At 48.6% G+C, this 14,644-nt stretch overlaps 3 protein-coding genes across 4 annotated transcripts in view; 1 reads left to right on the forward strand and 2 right to left on the reverse strand.

Moving 5' to 3' along the window:
* Nucleotides 1-3,787: 3,787 nt before the first annotated feature.
* Nucleotides 3,788-9,221, forward strand: LOC101778868 (serine/threonine-protein phosphatase 6 regulatory ankyrin repeat subunit C). Of its 2 annotated transcripts, none has more exons than XM_004957857.3 (4): nt 3,788-4,554; nt 4,879-5,504; nt 8,050-8,861; nt 8,952-9,221. In XM_004957857.3, the coding sequence occupies exons 1-3, from the start codon at nt 3,849-3,851 to the stop codon at nt 8,809-8,811; spliced, it is 2,094 nt and encodes a 697-aa protein (XP_004957914.1). In that variant the 5' UTR covers nt 3,788-3,848; the 3' UTR covers nt 8,812-8,861; nt 8,952-9,221. The 2 variants fall into 2 exon arrangements, with proteins under 2 accessions (XP_004957914.1, XP_004957915.1); XM_004957858.3 differs by having other exon boundaries at nt 9,009-9,221.
* Nucleotides 9,222-9,374: 153 nt separating this feature from the next.
* On the reverse strand, nt 9,375-10,901 carry LOC101760911 (aspartic proteinase nepenthesin-1). Its single transcript, XM_004959665.3, has one exon. The coding sequence runs from the start codon at nt 10,896-10,898 to the stop codon at nt 9,579-9,581; it is 1,320 nt and encodes a 439-aa protein (XP_004959722.1). The 5' UTR covers nt 10,899-10,901; the 3' UTR covers nt 9,375-9,578.
* A 3,116-nt stretch (nt 10,902-14,017) lies between these two features.
* The window catches only part of LOC101761314 (aspartic proteinase nepenthesin-1), a 2,438-nt gene continuing 1,811 nt past the window's right edge, over nt 14,018-14,644 (reverse strand). The window contains exon 2 of the mRNA XM_014804724.2: nt 14,018-14,644. This exon is cut by the window's right edge and continues 38 nt beyond it. Coding sequence (XP_014660210.1) covers nt 14,049-14,644 — 596 coding nt within the window. The 3' untranslated portion in view covers nt 14,018-14,048.

A 14,644-nucleotide genomic window follows, 5' to 3' on the forward strand; every position in this document is an offset into this window, starting at 1 on the left:
TCATCTGCGCTCACCTCCGTGTGAGATTTGTTGCATGTTGTTTCGATCGAGATATTCAGTGGTTGAATCGGGCTTGACCCAACAGACTGTTGGATTACACCGTTTTAAGTACGTGTGACCGAATTAACCATTAAGATGATGGTTAGCACACTTAAGCCAGTTTAATTTGGCCGGTTCTGCCACACAAGGTTTTATCGATATCTAGGATTTTGATCGGGCAGCATATTGGCTAGAATTTGGATGATATTTGGGATATTGGTTGAGCATTATAACGGCTAGGTTGGTCAAGAATTAGGGTTTCAATCGGGCGGCATAACGGCTAGGAGGAGACGATATTTGGGGTTTCAATTGGGTGGCATAATGGCTAGATTAGATCAATATGTAGGGTTTGAGTATAACGACCGAGTTGTGGGACATATCCTAGATGTAGCTTGGGTGTTGGATGGATCTGGGGTGTGAGAGGAAACTTGTACGATGAGCTCGGCTTTATCCCGGGGTGTGCCTTGTGATGGGTGGAGCTTTGACAAGTTTCTATGGGTTTGGGTGTTGCTTGGGGTCAATGGCTTGAGAGCTCACTCGACGGACACCACTTCGACCTAGCCCGGTGCTCGAGGATAGTCACAGGGCGATAGATGGGGCTAGGCAAGATCAAGCGGATGGAGGCCAAAGCTTGCTCGATAGAATCACTTCGACCACTAGGGCGGAGCCTAGCAAGGTGACCAAAGATGGTTATGGAAATGGGTTTGGGTGGCTTTGTAGTGTTTTTAGGAATTTTTTGAGATTTTTTGGAAGATGGATGGCTCAAGTGCAAATTCTTGTGTACACAAGAAGGGATTTTCTATTTAGAAGAAAGGGTGATATGTATAAATAATATGAATTTGAGATGAACATTGGCAATGGAGTACATTAATAGGTTTGGAATATTTTCTACTATTTTTGGGGAAGTTTTGGAGATGTGGAAGGACTTAAAGTGAACTTTGGTGTGCATTTGTCCGAGTGCACATAGCAATTTTAAAGCGGCTGGCGCAAGCAGCCGGTTCCGTTGGTTACTGTGCTGTTGTCCGTGGACCACGGGTTCGTAGACCGGGGGTGCGGATGAGTGTGCTGTACGTGCGCTGGGTGTATGCGGCAGGGAAGTGGAGGAGGGGACGGTGGGGCGGATGGCGTTGGGGCCAGGCCCGCACGTCAGGGCGAGTGAGAGAGAGGGGGTGAGATGGAGGGGGACGGGAGGGGACGGCGTGGCATACCGGTTCGGCTCGGTGGCCGGGCGGCGCCACCGTGCGCCATGCGCGCCGTCAGGTGGCTCGCTGGAGCCACGCCGAGACGGCGTTTCTGGCCACCTCCGGCGATAGTAGCACCACCAGGAGGAAGCAGAGCTCGTGAGGAGTCTCCTGGTGGTGTCGTGGTGGTGGAGAAGTGAGAGGAGGAGCGCGGCCGCGATGAGCAGGGGAGTTTGGAGCAGCCGGCCCGGTGTGGAGCAAGGGAGAGGGGTGGCGCGCTATTTATAGGCGCGGGGAGCTCGGGTTTGCTTGGCGGTAAGGAAAAGGGGGAGGGGAGGGGGGTTGCACTGCTGGTGAGGGGGGATGGCCGGTTTTGCATGGCGAGGCGGAGGGGAAAACTAGCTCGGGGCAGGCGGTATGGGCAGCGGGGTTTGGGGCGAGGTGGTTTTGTGGGAGGCAAGAGAAGCAGCAACGAGGGGGGTGGATCTGGCATGGGAGGTGGCGGGGAGTTACTGCGGCGGTGGCGGGATTTCACCGCGGTGGCGGGTCGCAGCTGAGCGGAGGTATTCGCTCCTCGCCGGCAGCGGCGCGACGAGCAGTGTGCGCAGGCGAGCCGGGCAGGCCGGGCCGCACGTGTTGGCGGGCCGATGCGTGCGTTGGGCCGAGGCGAGCGAGTGAGTGGCCGAGCCGCTCTGGTGGGCCAAAGCGAATGCGGGGCAAAGGAAAAGGGAGGCCGGGCCGAAAGAATGAGCGGGCCAGATGGGAGGTTGGCAGCCCGTTTTATTATGGGAAGGCTTTTCATTTGTTTTATGAGGATTTTGTATTTCAAATTTGAATAGGATTTGAGGTGGGGCTTTGATGAGACATGAAGTTGAAACCTTTTGGAGGGATTTGAGGTCTAGAAAAGTTGTATGTCTAGGAGTAGCTAATATTTTTGTAAAGTTTTGGTTTGGAATTAATATTCAAATTAAATTTGATTATTAATCCCTAGGATTTTAGGGAAAGGGATTTATGAAGATATTTTTCTAGTGTTTTGGAGGTCTAAAGGATTTCATGATGGAAGGAGTTTGGGTCAAATATTTGAATAATATTCAGAAAGAACTTTGAATAGGGTTTGGATGGGTTTAATTCAAATATATTCTAGGAAGAATATTATTAAGAAAATATTCCTAGAGCAAAACTATGCAACACATATGTTGTTATTTTATGCAAGATTTATTTGTAGAAAGGGTTTTGGATATTTGGGAGAAGAGTATATGCTTAGTTTAAAGGAATTTTTTTTAAAAGTGTGTATTTTAGATGCTCTAAAAAGCGGGATGTTACAACGATGGTGGGGGATATTAGCAGAGAGTGTGGTTGTCTGATTGATCCATCGTCAGTTGGCATATCTGCATTTTCAGATGATGGTATTATATTTCCTCCATGTTGCCGTGTTGGAGAACGTCTTACTCATTTCATTTATCATTGCATGTATTAACTGTGGGTGGTTATTGCATCTATTTTTTGTTTGAAAAATGTCATTCATATGTCAATGATTTTAATTTCTGCTAGATTTTCTATGAATTTAAATTTTTGTTTACTAGAAGTGGAAGAAAAAAAGGTGAAAATTCACATGATGCTAAGTGTCTATCTAAAATTCTTGTTTACTAGGTGTTTTGAAATATATCATTGCAGCATGTATTTATTTTCTATAAATATACAATTGAAGTTAACTAAATCTCTATTGATACAAATATTTTGTTTACTAGATACTCTACTAGTTTGTGAAATGATCATACATACCCCTAGTAACTATCATAATACAACAGTTATCTTCTATCAAATCATTTAATTAGGGGTATAGTGTATACCCTCGACATGCTCAATGGACAAATATTGTGCAACATTTTTCTTTGGAAACCATATGGATAAATATAGTATATGAGAGAAATTAAGAGCAAACAACGTCTATATATTTGAAATGGAGGGAGGACACCGACAAGGAACATCCGAGAGCATCCATGCTGCCAGTCAAGTCGTTATGACATGAAATGGTTGAGACCGGTCCATATAGTAAACAAAAGCGGAATATGTTAGGAAGAAGTCGATGCAGGTATTAGGTATAGTAACTGAAAACAATCTTTCACACATGATTCTATCCGTGTCGCCCTAATGCCAGGTAGTGACACTGGATCATCGAGCCATGGCAATCTTTCGTCCCTACTATGATGACTCAACAATGAAGATTGAAGAGCAAAGCAGAAAGCAGTTCATACGTCGTGTGCAAGTCTATCTAGCTGGGCTGGCCAAACCCTGGTCCGGTTCCAAACACAAAGATTCGATGTGGCCAAACGCATCACGTGCAAGTAGGCCCGGGTTCCCGGGATACCCACGCTAGAGGGTGGCCAGGATCGGATTCCCAGTGTCGGGCCCGGGCGGGTGCTTTGCTTGTTCATCTAAAAAGAAAGACTGGTGGCTGACGCGTGCTCTTTATTCCACCCCAGACATTAGGGTTTATGCATATATTCCTCCATCATCTTCTATAAGTACACTATCTCTAGAAACCTCAGCAGCAAAGAGAACATAACGTGAGTCCTATATTCTAAAGAAAGCAGCACTGTTGGCCGCGATCCAAGTTCGTAAGCAACCATGGCGGGAACCGGCCCTTGCTACATGTCCCTGGACCTAGAATTGCTTCGGGTGTTAACCGCCGGCGACGCAGCGGCTCTGCAGGAGCTACTGAGAAGAAGAGAGGATCAGACAAGCGGTCACGTCGCCGTAAACGTCCAGGCCACGGCGCCGACAGACGCGTTGGCGGCGCAGCCGTGCCCGGGGACGAGCTGCCTCCTCGGCGTGACGAGCAACGGGAACACGGCGCTGCACCTTGTCGCCAGCCGCGGCCACGCCGACCTGGCGGCGCTCATCTGCGAGAGGACGCCCTCGCTCGCCGCCACACGCAACACGTTCCTCGACACGCCTCTGCACTGCGCTGCAAGGGAAGGTCACCGAGAGGCGGCGGCCTGCCTCGTGGCGACGATGCGCGCCGGCGGCCGAGCGGGGGAATTGGCGGCGGCGCTGCGGGCCAGGAACTGCCTGGCCGCCACCGCCTTGTATGAAGCTGTTCGGCACCGCTGTGCCGGGGTGGTTGAGCTGCTTATGACGGAGGCTCCCGAGCTAGCATCGGTAGAAACTGAAGACGGCTCCTCACCGTTGTACTTGGCGGCGTCCATACGCTCACAGGAGTTGGTCCGGACGCTTCTACGGGCGTCGCCTGATGGAACGCCGTCGCCGGCGTCGTTTTCTGGTCCCGAAGGACGGACTGCTTTGCATGCCGCCGCTGCAGCGACTAGCCATGGTACAACAGAATTTACAATGCCCGCCCCCTCTTTTGTTATTTATTATATACTTCTATGACATCTTTGTTCGTCTAAAGTGGTTAGCCGTGTAAGTTTAATCAGTCATTGTTTATTCCATTTAAATGGTCGTTTAGTCTGAACAGACAACTAAGAATGTTTATGTTTAACATTTACGTTTACAATGTTTCGACTCCTTTATTTTTTTTTTGCTAAAGAATTTCTTCTAAAATTGAGAAATAATGGCTCGTTTCGGGGGGTTTGTTCCGAGTAAGTTGTGGTCTATCTATATATCTCTTTGTGACAAACTGCTACTTTTCATTCAGAAATGGCTCAAGAAATACTGAGTTGGAAGCCTCAAGGTCCAACTTTGCTTACCAGAGTTGATTCTACAGGGAGAACGCCTCTCCAAGTTGCAGTGATGTATGGAAGACTCCGTACTGTTCAACTGTTCCTAGATGACATTACATCTGCAGAGCAAGTCCGCATTAGTGACAACCATGGTCTATTTCCGGTGCATACTGCTGCTATATTTCCAGAAGAAGATGCCATTCGTTTGATGAGAAATACAAAGGAATATCGAGAATTCACGTGGCTAAAGCTGAAGCAGCTACTTTTGAATGGTCGGGCGACGCTAATTATTGATACTCTCTTCAAGAAATGCCCCGGCTACTACAAAATGGTTGATGACAAAGGAAGAAACTTGCTTCATTGTGCCGTTGAGCATAATAGTTACCGGCTGGTTCGCTTTATCTGCCAAAAGTACACCATTGCTACATTGTTAAATGGGACGGATTACGAAGGAAACACACCGCTCCATTTAGCAGTGAAGTACGGATTTATTCGGATCGTCAGTACACTACTGGAGACGATGAGCGTGGACACGAATATCGTCAACAAGGATGGTCTGACTGCTGGAGACCTTGCTGCAGCGCTCTACGAATACTTCCCGGTAAATTTATATCTTGTACCGACTTTCTACATATTTTCCCCTTTAATTTTTTTAGATAAAGAAAATAGTTTCCTGCCTTTGCGATCGCACGTAGCCAAATTCTTACATCATCATCAGCCTAGAATCTGAACACAAAAAATAAGGAAACGAGTACACATAGGGCATGGAAAATTCAAAAGCGGAGTCTATTATTACTTATGTATGTTTCCCCTTATAATTTGTAGAGCTACTTCCAGTTTACTCAGCCTACATTGTCATGTCATTCCGATTGTGTTTGTGTTCATACAGTTTTATTAATTACTAGCAAAATACACATGCGTTGCTACGGTAAAAGATCAATTGTGTTTTTCAAACTAATAACATTTTTTATTTCCATCACTAAATTTTTATTCCACTTATTGGATGTCTACGGGCTGTACATCAAAATATAGCACTCAACTATGTAGTACAGCAGCATAATAAAGCAATGAAAGATATTTGACTGCAACCATTTGAACCAGAAGATTTAGCACAGTAAAAAACAATGGATTTGGTGTGTCCTCCTCAGCTCAAGTGAGGATGTCTACACTATCATATTGAGTACTGATGCAATTCATACAGCATAGCAAATAGAAAATAGGACCGTCAAGGGCACAAAAGCACTAACTTTTGTCAAAATGCTCGCAACAAAGCCAATCTTTCATGTAATCAGTTATTAGGAACTCGATTAACTGAATCCTGCAACATGGGACAAAGTACAGTGATATAGTAAAGTACAGCAACTAATTATTATGTCCAGTAACAAGAATTAAATCAAGATAAACAATTATCAATCATCCATCAATAGAATTTCTTCAGAGATTTCATGGCTCTAACAAGTATCAGAGTATAGCTTGTTTTGGATGAAAATTAATGAGTAAAGCCAATAAAAAGGAAATAATATTCAGATACTTGAGTGCATCTTAACAAACTTGAAAAGAATTAGCCAAATAGTAAAACCGGTAGCCTTACAAATACATACAGAGAAACAGATTAGTGACAGTCTGACACATCCTCCATATATGAAATCAGGAAGCAGGCAATGTGTAAAATGCTGAAGTAGATCACGTTTTCATCCATAATTCAACGCCAAGGAAGTCAAATGTTTGTTTCTTAACTCCCAAGTGAGAAAGTTAAAACGAATACAATGGACAATCAAGATTGACTTAAGTAGTCAAGACTCTTCCAATGAAATCTAAATCAGAATGAATTGACAGTCAGCTTACATGATGAATATATTGCCATGGATCTCAGGGAAAGCATCATCAAAAGGATCAACCAGAAGTAATCTTTCTGATGCATTCGAGATCTTTTGAGAAACTGCAAGGATTATCCGCTGACCAATAAACTCCTCATTCCCTAACTTACGGAACAAGTGCTGCACAGAGAACTGGGCATCTGAGCAGTCAACTGATCCTGCGAAATATTGAACAAAATGGAAGGAACACAAATCAATACGCTATAACCAAGCAAAATAAGATCATAGGAACAACATAGATAGCAGATTTGAATAAAATAAAGCATAAAGTAGACGGATCGTGATTTGTGTACGCCTTTGCTGGTCAGACCTACCAGCGCTGCAAGAAGCATGATAATGCTACGCTGGCGCCCACAACTGCAGCACCAGAGTAAGATAGGCTTTGTCCTTCAATTTGTTCAGATCAGCTATTAGTTTGGGGATTAAGCCGGCCGCTCCCTGCCGCCGGCCGCCGCGAGGGGCTCCCCTGCTCCGCCGCCACCTCTCCGCCGCCCGCTACCCTATGCATCCTTTTGCCTGCGGCCGACTTTGCCCAATCGGCTAAACCCATCCTCCCCTCGTCTTGCACGCGAGAAACAAATCGGCGCCTCCTCCGCAGCGACCGCGCGCCTCTCCCCGGCGGCGACTGCCCACGGCGGCGGTAGCGGCGACTGATTCAGGAGGCCTGGCCGCAGCGCACTCGCGCACGGCAGCCCAAGTCCAAGCGCGTGGGGGGACTGGGGAGGGGGCTCGGCTGCGAGACGAGCACGGGCGCGAAGGAAGAGGGGGAGGGCGCGTACTCCCGGTGGCAGGCGTCTTCCGCTCCCGATGGGCGAAGGCGCGGAGCCCCTTCCCTGCGCATCCCCTCCCCACGCTCAACTCTGATGGTGGATTTGGACTCGATGCATCAAGATCCAAGCTGAAAAGAGAGATCGAGTCTTCATTTTGATTGGAAAAAAGATTCAGGACAGCAGGGCAAGCTCAACGCCGATGGTAGACTTGGAGGCTTCGCCGGCCGCGCTCTCGACACCACCAAGCGCCCGGCCGACCTCGCCGCCCAGGCCGGGCGCAGGGGCAGCGAAGGCAACAGCGTATAAATTTCTTCATAGACCCTAGATGGCTTGATACAAACGATGGCTTCCATGATGAGGAGCAAAATTACCATGTTTCAGGCGTTCTTTCGTAATTTCACACTTTCAGTACTAGGGTAACACTGCATGCGCACTAACAATTCGTTGTGAAATGGTCATCTTCACCCCTATTAAATTGGTTTCTTCTTTTTGTCCACAGAGTCCAAATACCATTGTGTCAATTTGTCTGAGATATTGTGGAGTTGAAGTTAGTCCATATCGTGCTGACCGTATCAGAGAACGGTCAGCACAGGAAAAAACAGACAATTCCAAATCGGTCCACCCTCTACTTGCAGACAAGAAGCCCACCAAGGAACAAGCATCCTCTGACAAAGAAGAAGAAGATTTCTCCAAGACAGGAACGATTGGATCGGTCCTGATCGCTACCGTGGCATTCGCGGCAGCCTTCACCGTGCCGGGCGGTGTCGTCGCAGATGACCGCCCGGGTTCAGGGGCTGCCGTGATGGCGAGACGGTTTGCTTTCAGAGCATTCGTCGTGTCGGACGCCATGGCCTTCTTCTGCTCCATCGTAGCGACCTTCTGCCTTATCTATGGTGGCACTAAGGAAGCTCCACGCGCGCAACGTGTACTGCACAAGGCGCGTGCGTCTACGTTGCTGCCCCTGTCAGGCCTGTTCACTATCGCGGCGTTCCCTTTCGGGTTTCACCTGGTGCTTGGTAATGCCAATCGCGGGCTTATTGTCTTTCTGTACATGGTGTCCTCGGCTTCCATCCTATCCATCCCTGACATTTGGAATGCACCGCTATATGGGATGGTGAGAGCGGCAAGGCGGCGAGCTGGATGTTTGGGAATTATACGAGTCCTTTCGAGCGCATATGTTGCAGCCCCATTGTTTGTGGTGCTCATCTGTGCCGCCTTCGCCCTCGCCGTAGCCCTCGACATTGCTCTCCCGAATTACTGACTGATGTCTTCGTCTCAGTCTTTCAATCATTAATCTGCAGTACTCAATTGGTAACTGTCATGTTGCAAGTCTTTGATAATATTTTCATTTTCACTAAGTAGCTTTCCACTAACATATTTTGGTAATGATATATTTTTCAGAAACATCTTTGAGTAATTCTTGATACCAAGTTTTTTTAATGACTTTCAATGGAAAAGGGATGTGAAGGACCCGATGGAGAAATGGGATGGCTGATAAAAGATGAAAGGAAAGTGGACAAACTTCTGAGATTAGTTTCCAGTCTGTGCCCTCGCAAACTCCATGCTTTACCAGCTCCTTAACTACTCCCCCTCCATTTTGTAATAATGTAACTTCGATTAAATTTATAGAAAATGCATATAACATCTACAACCTCAGTTCAATTAGTTTTATTAAATTCATCTTGAAATATGTTTTTATAGAGCATATATTAGTATTGTAGTAGACGTTAAGATATTTTCTGTGAACTTAAGTGAAAGTTAAATAAGTTTGATTTAAGGTCAAACTAAGAGAACTTACATTTTGAATAGAGGGAGTAAATCTAGAAAAGTTCCAACAATTCCTTACTTGTTCTGTTTTCATAATCAAGAGTTGTATGTCAAGGGAGCTATAAATAACCAACGAAATTCAGTCTCTGCACTGCACGGCACAAAAGAACACCTGAATGGCGAACAACAAACCAGAGGTTAAAGCAAGAATACGCGCAAGATGAAACACAATTCCCGAGCTGTGAATGGAGAACAGCAAAATCAAAGGTTGGCGCAATCTGCCGGCGCGAAGGCGAAGGTCCCGCCGTCGAGGTCGTAGAGCACGTGCAGGTCCATCTGCATCATGTTGCCTATCACGGACACACCCCTCGTCGGCAGCACCAGCAGGCACGCCACGCTCCCGCGCTCGTCCACGGCGTCGAAGTAGATCCGCCGCGGCACGGCGTACTCCGCACCGCCCGCGAAGCGCAGCACCAGCCTCGGCACAGGCACGTCGCCGACGACAGCCGCACCAGCCGCGAAGCAGAGGTCGAAGTCGTACGGCGCGCCGTTCACCGTGCTCAGCCCGGCCGTCTGCGCCACGAACGCCTGCCTCACCATCGCGTACCCCGCCTCGGCAAGGTACGTGAACGTCGTGCCGGAATCCACGATCACCCCACCCGCGCCGGTCGCCGTGAACCCGAACGTGCCGCTCGTGACGGGGAGGTCGGTCGCGCCGACCGTGATGCCGGTGAGGTTGACGTAGTAGTACGGTGCGCGTCGCGCCACGGGGTTCTGAATCAGCGGCGTGGACTGCACCCTGTCGCCGGCCGTCGCGTTCGCCAGGGAGCCGAACAGGATAGGGCTGGCGCCGGCGTCCGCGTCGGAGCGGAGGCAGTACGAGAACCGGCCGACGCCGAGCTGCGACACGAGGGACAGGGCGCCGCGCCCGAGCCCCACGATGCCCGAGGCCCCGTCCATGTCCCCGCCGTTCGCCGTGCTGCACCCGAACGCGACGCCGGGTAACGAGGCATCCCCGACGGCTAGCGTGTCCGCGGCGACGTACCCGGCGGTGAAGCCGACGGTGTAGCGGTAGTCGTAGACGCAGCCCGTGGCGTTGCAGGCGCGGAAGGCGCCCGGCAGCGCCTGGCAGAGGGGGCTCGCGCAGGGGAGGCTTGAGAACGTGGAGGAGGCGGCCGGGTCGTACAGCGGCGTCGGCTGCGCGAAGCACGCGGTGCACGGCGCGCACTGCGCCCAGGTGAGGTCGCTGCCGGTGTCGAGGATGGCCGGGAACGCGAGCGGCGGCGTGCCGATGGACAGGGTCATGTGGTACGCCCCCGCGCCGTTCTCGACCAGCGCCTGGAGGAGACCGCGGGAGGAGCTCGTGCTCGTGTGCGCGCCTCCCGCGGCCGCGTTGGAGAGGGACGCGAGGCGGCGCCCGTCGCGGCGTGCCGCGGCGGAGTAGTTGAAGGGATACCGGTGGACGCGAGTGAGGGTGGCGCGGAAGCCGTGAGGGCTCGTCGCGAAAGTCACCGGCGGGAGGAGGCCGGCGATGTGTACAGCAGCGAGCGTGAGCAGAGGCAGAACAGGTTTGCACGCCATGTCGTCCGATGTCATCTCCATTTTCTATCCATTGGTTTGCTTCGATCAAACAAAGCAAGGACCCATTGACCTTGTCAGCACCAAAGCATTCGAACATTGTATGATGGTGACCGAATTGAATTTGATCTCTCCAGAGTAATATTACGATTCCTTTCCACAATACGCAGGCTAATTCAATATATATTTGTATCTCAAGCCCAAATCTAGAATTTGGAAATGATGATGTGCACACCATGGACAGCAAAACTAGTGGGACTTGCCGGAGCTGGCCAACGCTGGATAAATGTGCATGCCGTTGGCAGCAAAACTAATGGTGTGCGTGCCGTGGATAACACAGCTAATGACATCATCAAACAGCTGGATGCGAGCGCCACGTACACACGTGGACATTTCACTTCTTTGAAGGCACGCAGGCACACTCTACTCCTATGCAAAACCTCTGAAACACTAATCTAGTAAATTTTAAGATCGGTAAGGTCATCTTAAGCACACTATCCACAGGCAAATCGCCTACTGTTGTACTTAACCCAGGATGCATAGGTTCCATAATAAAGAAACATCTTTTTCATCCAAAGTAGTTGCTTGGTAATGTATTTTGTATAGGTCTTCTTGGTTATGGTATCCTATTAAATTTCTCATGCTAACTGTGAGCAGTGGTGGAGGCAAAAATTCAAATTTTATCCTGTTAGGAGAGGCCAATAGTATTAAAGTTTTTTGAAATTTCAATTTTCAGTGGAAATAATTGCTTTGCTCCTTTTTTTTGGGTGGGTGGGGCGGGGGGGGGGGGGGGGGGGGGCGCCTATGGCCCCCGGCTGCACCCATGAATTATATATTGCGAAAACTGGATGATTTATATCGAGCCTCGTGTGTTGTTTACATAGAATATACAGTGCCTTGAATCTCAAGCAATGTTGCGGCTATAGAAGTCGATACTCCAGGAAGCGGCCACTCGTGAAAATCATGGTCAAGAGTCCAATAATGATGATTTAGCGTCGGGCTTTGCCAAAGTATCCGATTACCTCCAAAGAGGTAAGAGCTAAAAAAAATCACAACCGTTAATTTTTAAAATAAATGAAACCTTGAAATAATTAAAATAATCATAAAAAATCATGGTAATCATGCAGCTCCTCGTTCACGTAGAGAAACAAACGCTGGGCATTTCGGATCGTGGCAATCACGCAGCTCCTAACGCACGGAGAAACAAAACATCATATGCAGTTCATCTAGAGAATATAGATTATGAAGTTTTATCTGGAGTAGTATGTAATTTATACATATCACGATGCGTAACGTGACCCAATGCCACATTGCCTCACATTTTTTTTTGAATCGCATGATACAGATGCTGACATATACACGCATGTACACTCGTCCCTATGAATATACGCACGCAACCCTACCCCTATAAGCACCTTCAAGAGATTGAGCCTACAAATCCTCAAGATTGATGAAGTCACCGCTAACGTCTCGCTGTCGACAGGTACGTCGTGCTTACCACAGCTGACCTACGCTCAGTTCGCACATTGCCTCACGTTGTTAGAAAAGAAAAGGGAAAGATGTCGCGTTGTCACGTCATCTCATATCTTGGGAAAAACAAAATGTCACGTTGCATCGTGGGAAAACATGTTACTATGTCACTTGTCTCCTGGGGGAAAACAGATAATTAGATCTAGTTGAAGATATTTTGATTAATTCTTCTATTTTTAAAAAAATAACAAATAGATAAATACATATCTATCATATTACCTCCTAAGAAGTAATATTTGATGATAAGCATAGATCTAACAAAAATGGATCGATTACTAGGTAGACAGTTGGATTGGTACGGTGTAGAGGATTCAGCCACATTAACAAAGGTCACAAGGGTCATATCACATCGTCGTGAGGGAGGAGGCGCCGGAGAGGTCAAAGCCGAGACGTGGAGCGCCAACGGGTGAGAAGTGCAACTAGCCCTGTTAATTGGGTTGTAACCCATGTTGTAACCACACCAATCTATTTTTATAAGAAAATAAATATAACCCACCCTAAACCAAACCTCCACTATCACACACCACACCACCCCAAACTTACCATTGCATAAGTTATACAAATTACTTGCCAAATATGGTTACAACCCAATAAGAACCCATTAGGTACCCAATAAAAATCCATTAGTTAACTTTTTTTTTTGAGTTTGTATGTGACTCTCAACGTGGGGCCCACATGTAAGTCTAGCCATACTACTTTGCACAAAGTAGCGGACTGTCAAGCTAATTCATCTGCAACAAGTTTCGGTCAATTCATCCAAAATTTTAAGGTGTGAACACGAGGTTTTAGTTTTAGGGTCCGACTCTTGACGCGGGCCCCACATGTAAGTCCAGCCGTACTACTTTGCATACAGTAGCGGACTGTTAAACTAATTCATCTGTAACAAGTTTCGATCAATTTATCCAAAATTTTAAGGTGTGAACGCGAGGTTTTATTTTTAGGGTCCGACTCTTGATAGATGAGGCTCCAGGCTTTTGGGTTCTTAATGGGTCTCAACCCACGGGTTGAGAGTTTTTTAGATCCAAAAATAATACCACACACCCCAAACACCTTCCAAACTATTTATTTGTAAAACCCAAACCAAACCAAACCATCTAGCAGGCCAACTCATTATAAACCAATTCAAATGAAATTGTTATATAAACCAAACCATTAAAACCAATAAACCCAACCCAATTAACAGGGCTAAGTGCAACACAAAAGTGGATCTATGACTTGAAAGAAATTGAGAAAATTGGATCTAAAAGAAGACCGGAAAGACTCTAGGCTGGTCAATAATCAGTCATTAGTCAATGACATATGAACCCTAAACTACAGTTTCAGTCCTCGGGAGAGAGAGATGGGATCATCTCCAGGGGCGGCGTTGCGGAAGCCATGAGGGTGGCATCTCAGGAACCATGCCGGTTCTATACCATATGAGAATATGAATATACGGCAGGCCTTATATGAGTATATGGTAACTTTGATGTCAAGCAATCCTCGTTTGTACTCTAACACTAACAATGTCACCCAAAGTTCAAGCTGATGGTAATTGGTAAAGACAGAAAATGTACCGCGAAACCACCTCTCAAACATCACCATTTACGGGCTCATGTTCCAGACACAGTCCATTCGTCCCCAATCCTAGAGTTGGCCGCAGTTGGCGGGCTCGAAGGACAAGACGCCACTCTCGATGTCGTACAGGATGTGCATGTTCTGCTGCTGCATGCTGCCGAGCACTGACATCCCCCGCGCGCTCACCATCCCGAGGCACGCCACCCCGGTGACCCTGTCCTCCACCACGACGCTCGCCCGGGGCAGCTGCATGTCGGCGCCGTCGAAGTGGAGCACCAGGCGCGGCACGTCCACCGCCTCGGGTCCCCGCCCCTCGGGCGCCGCGAAGCAGAGGCCGAGGCCCAGGTGGGCGCCGCTGGCGAGCGGCAGCGCCACGCGCGCCGCGACGGCGCGCGCCAGCACCACGAACGCGCGCTCCTCCAGCGCCGTGAACGTCGTGCCGGAGTCGATGATGATCCCGCCGCGGCCCGACGCGGTGAGCCGGAACACGGCCGGGTCGATCGGCAACAGGGTGTCGCCGACGGTGATCGCTTCCAGGGAGAGGTAGTAGTAGGAGCCCCGCCGCGGGCCGGCCGGGTTGGGGACGAACGGTGAGGACTTGGCGGCGGGCGAGAGGCTCGCGACGCGCCCAGGACAGAGGGCTCGACGTCGTCGTGTCGTTGAAG

The sequence above is a fragment of the Setaria italica genome, chromosome II (assembly GCF_000263155.2).
Source record: "Setaria italica strain Yugu1 chromosome II, Setaria_italica_v2.0, whole genome shotgun sequence".
Taxonomy (NCBI): Eukaryota; Viridiplantae; Streptophyta; class Magnoliopsida; order Poales; family Poaceae; genus Setaria; species Setaria italica.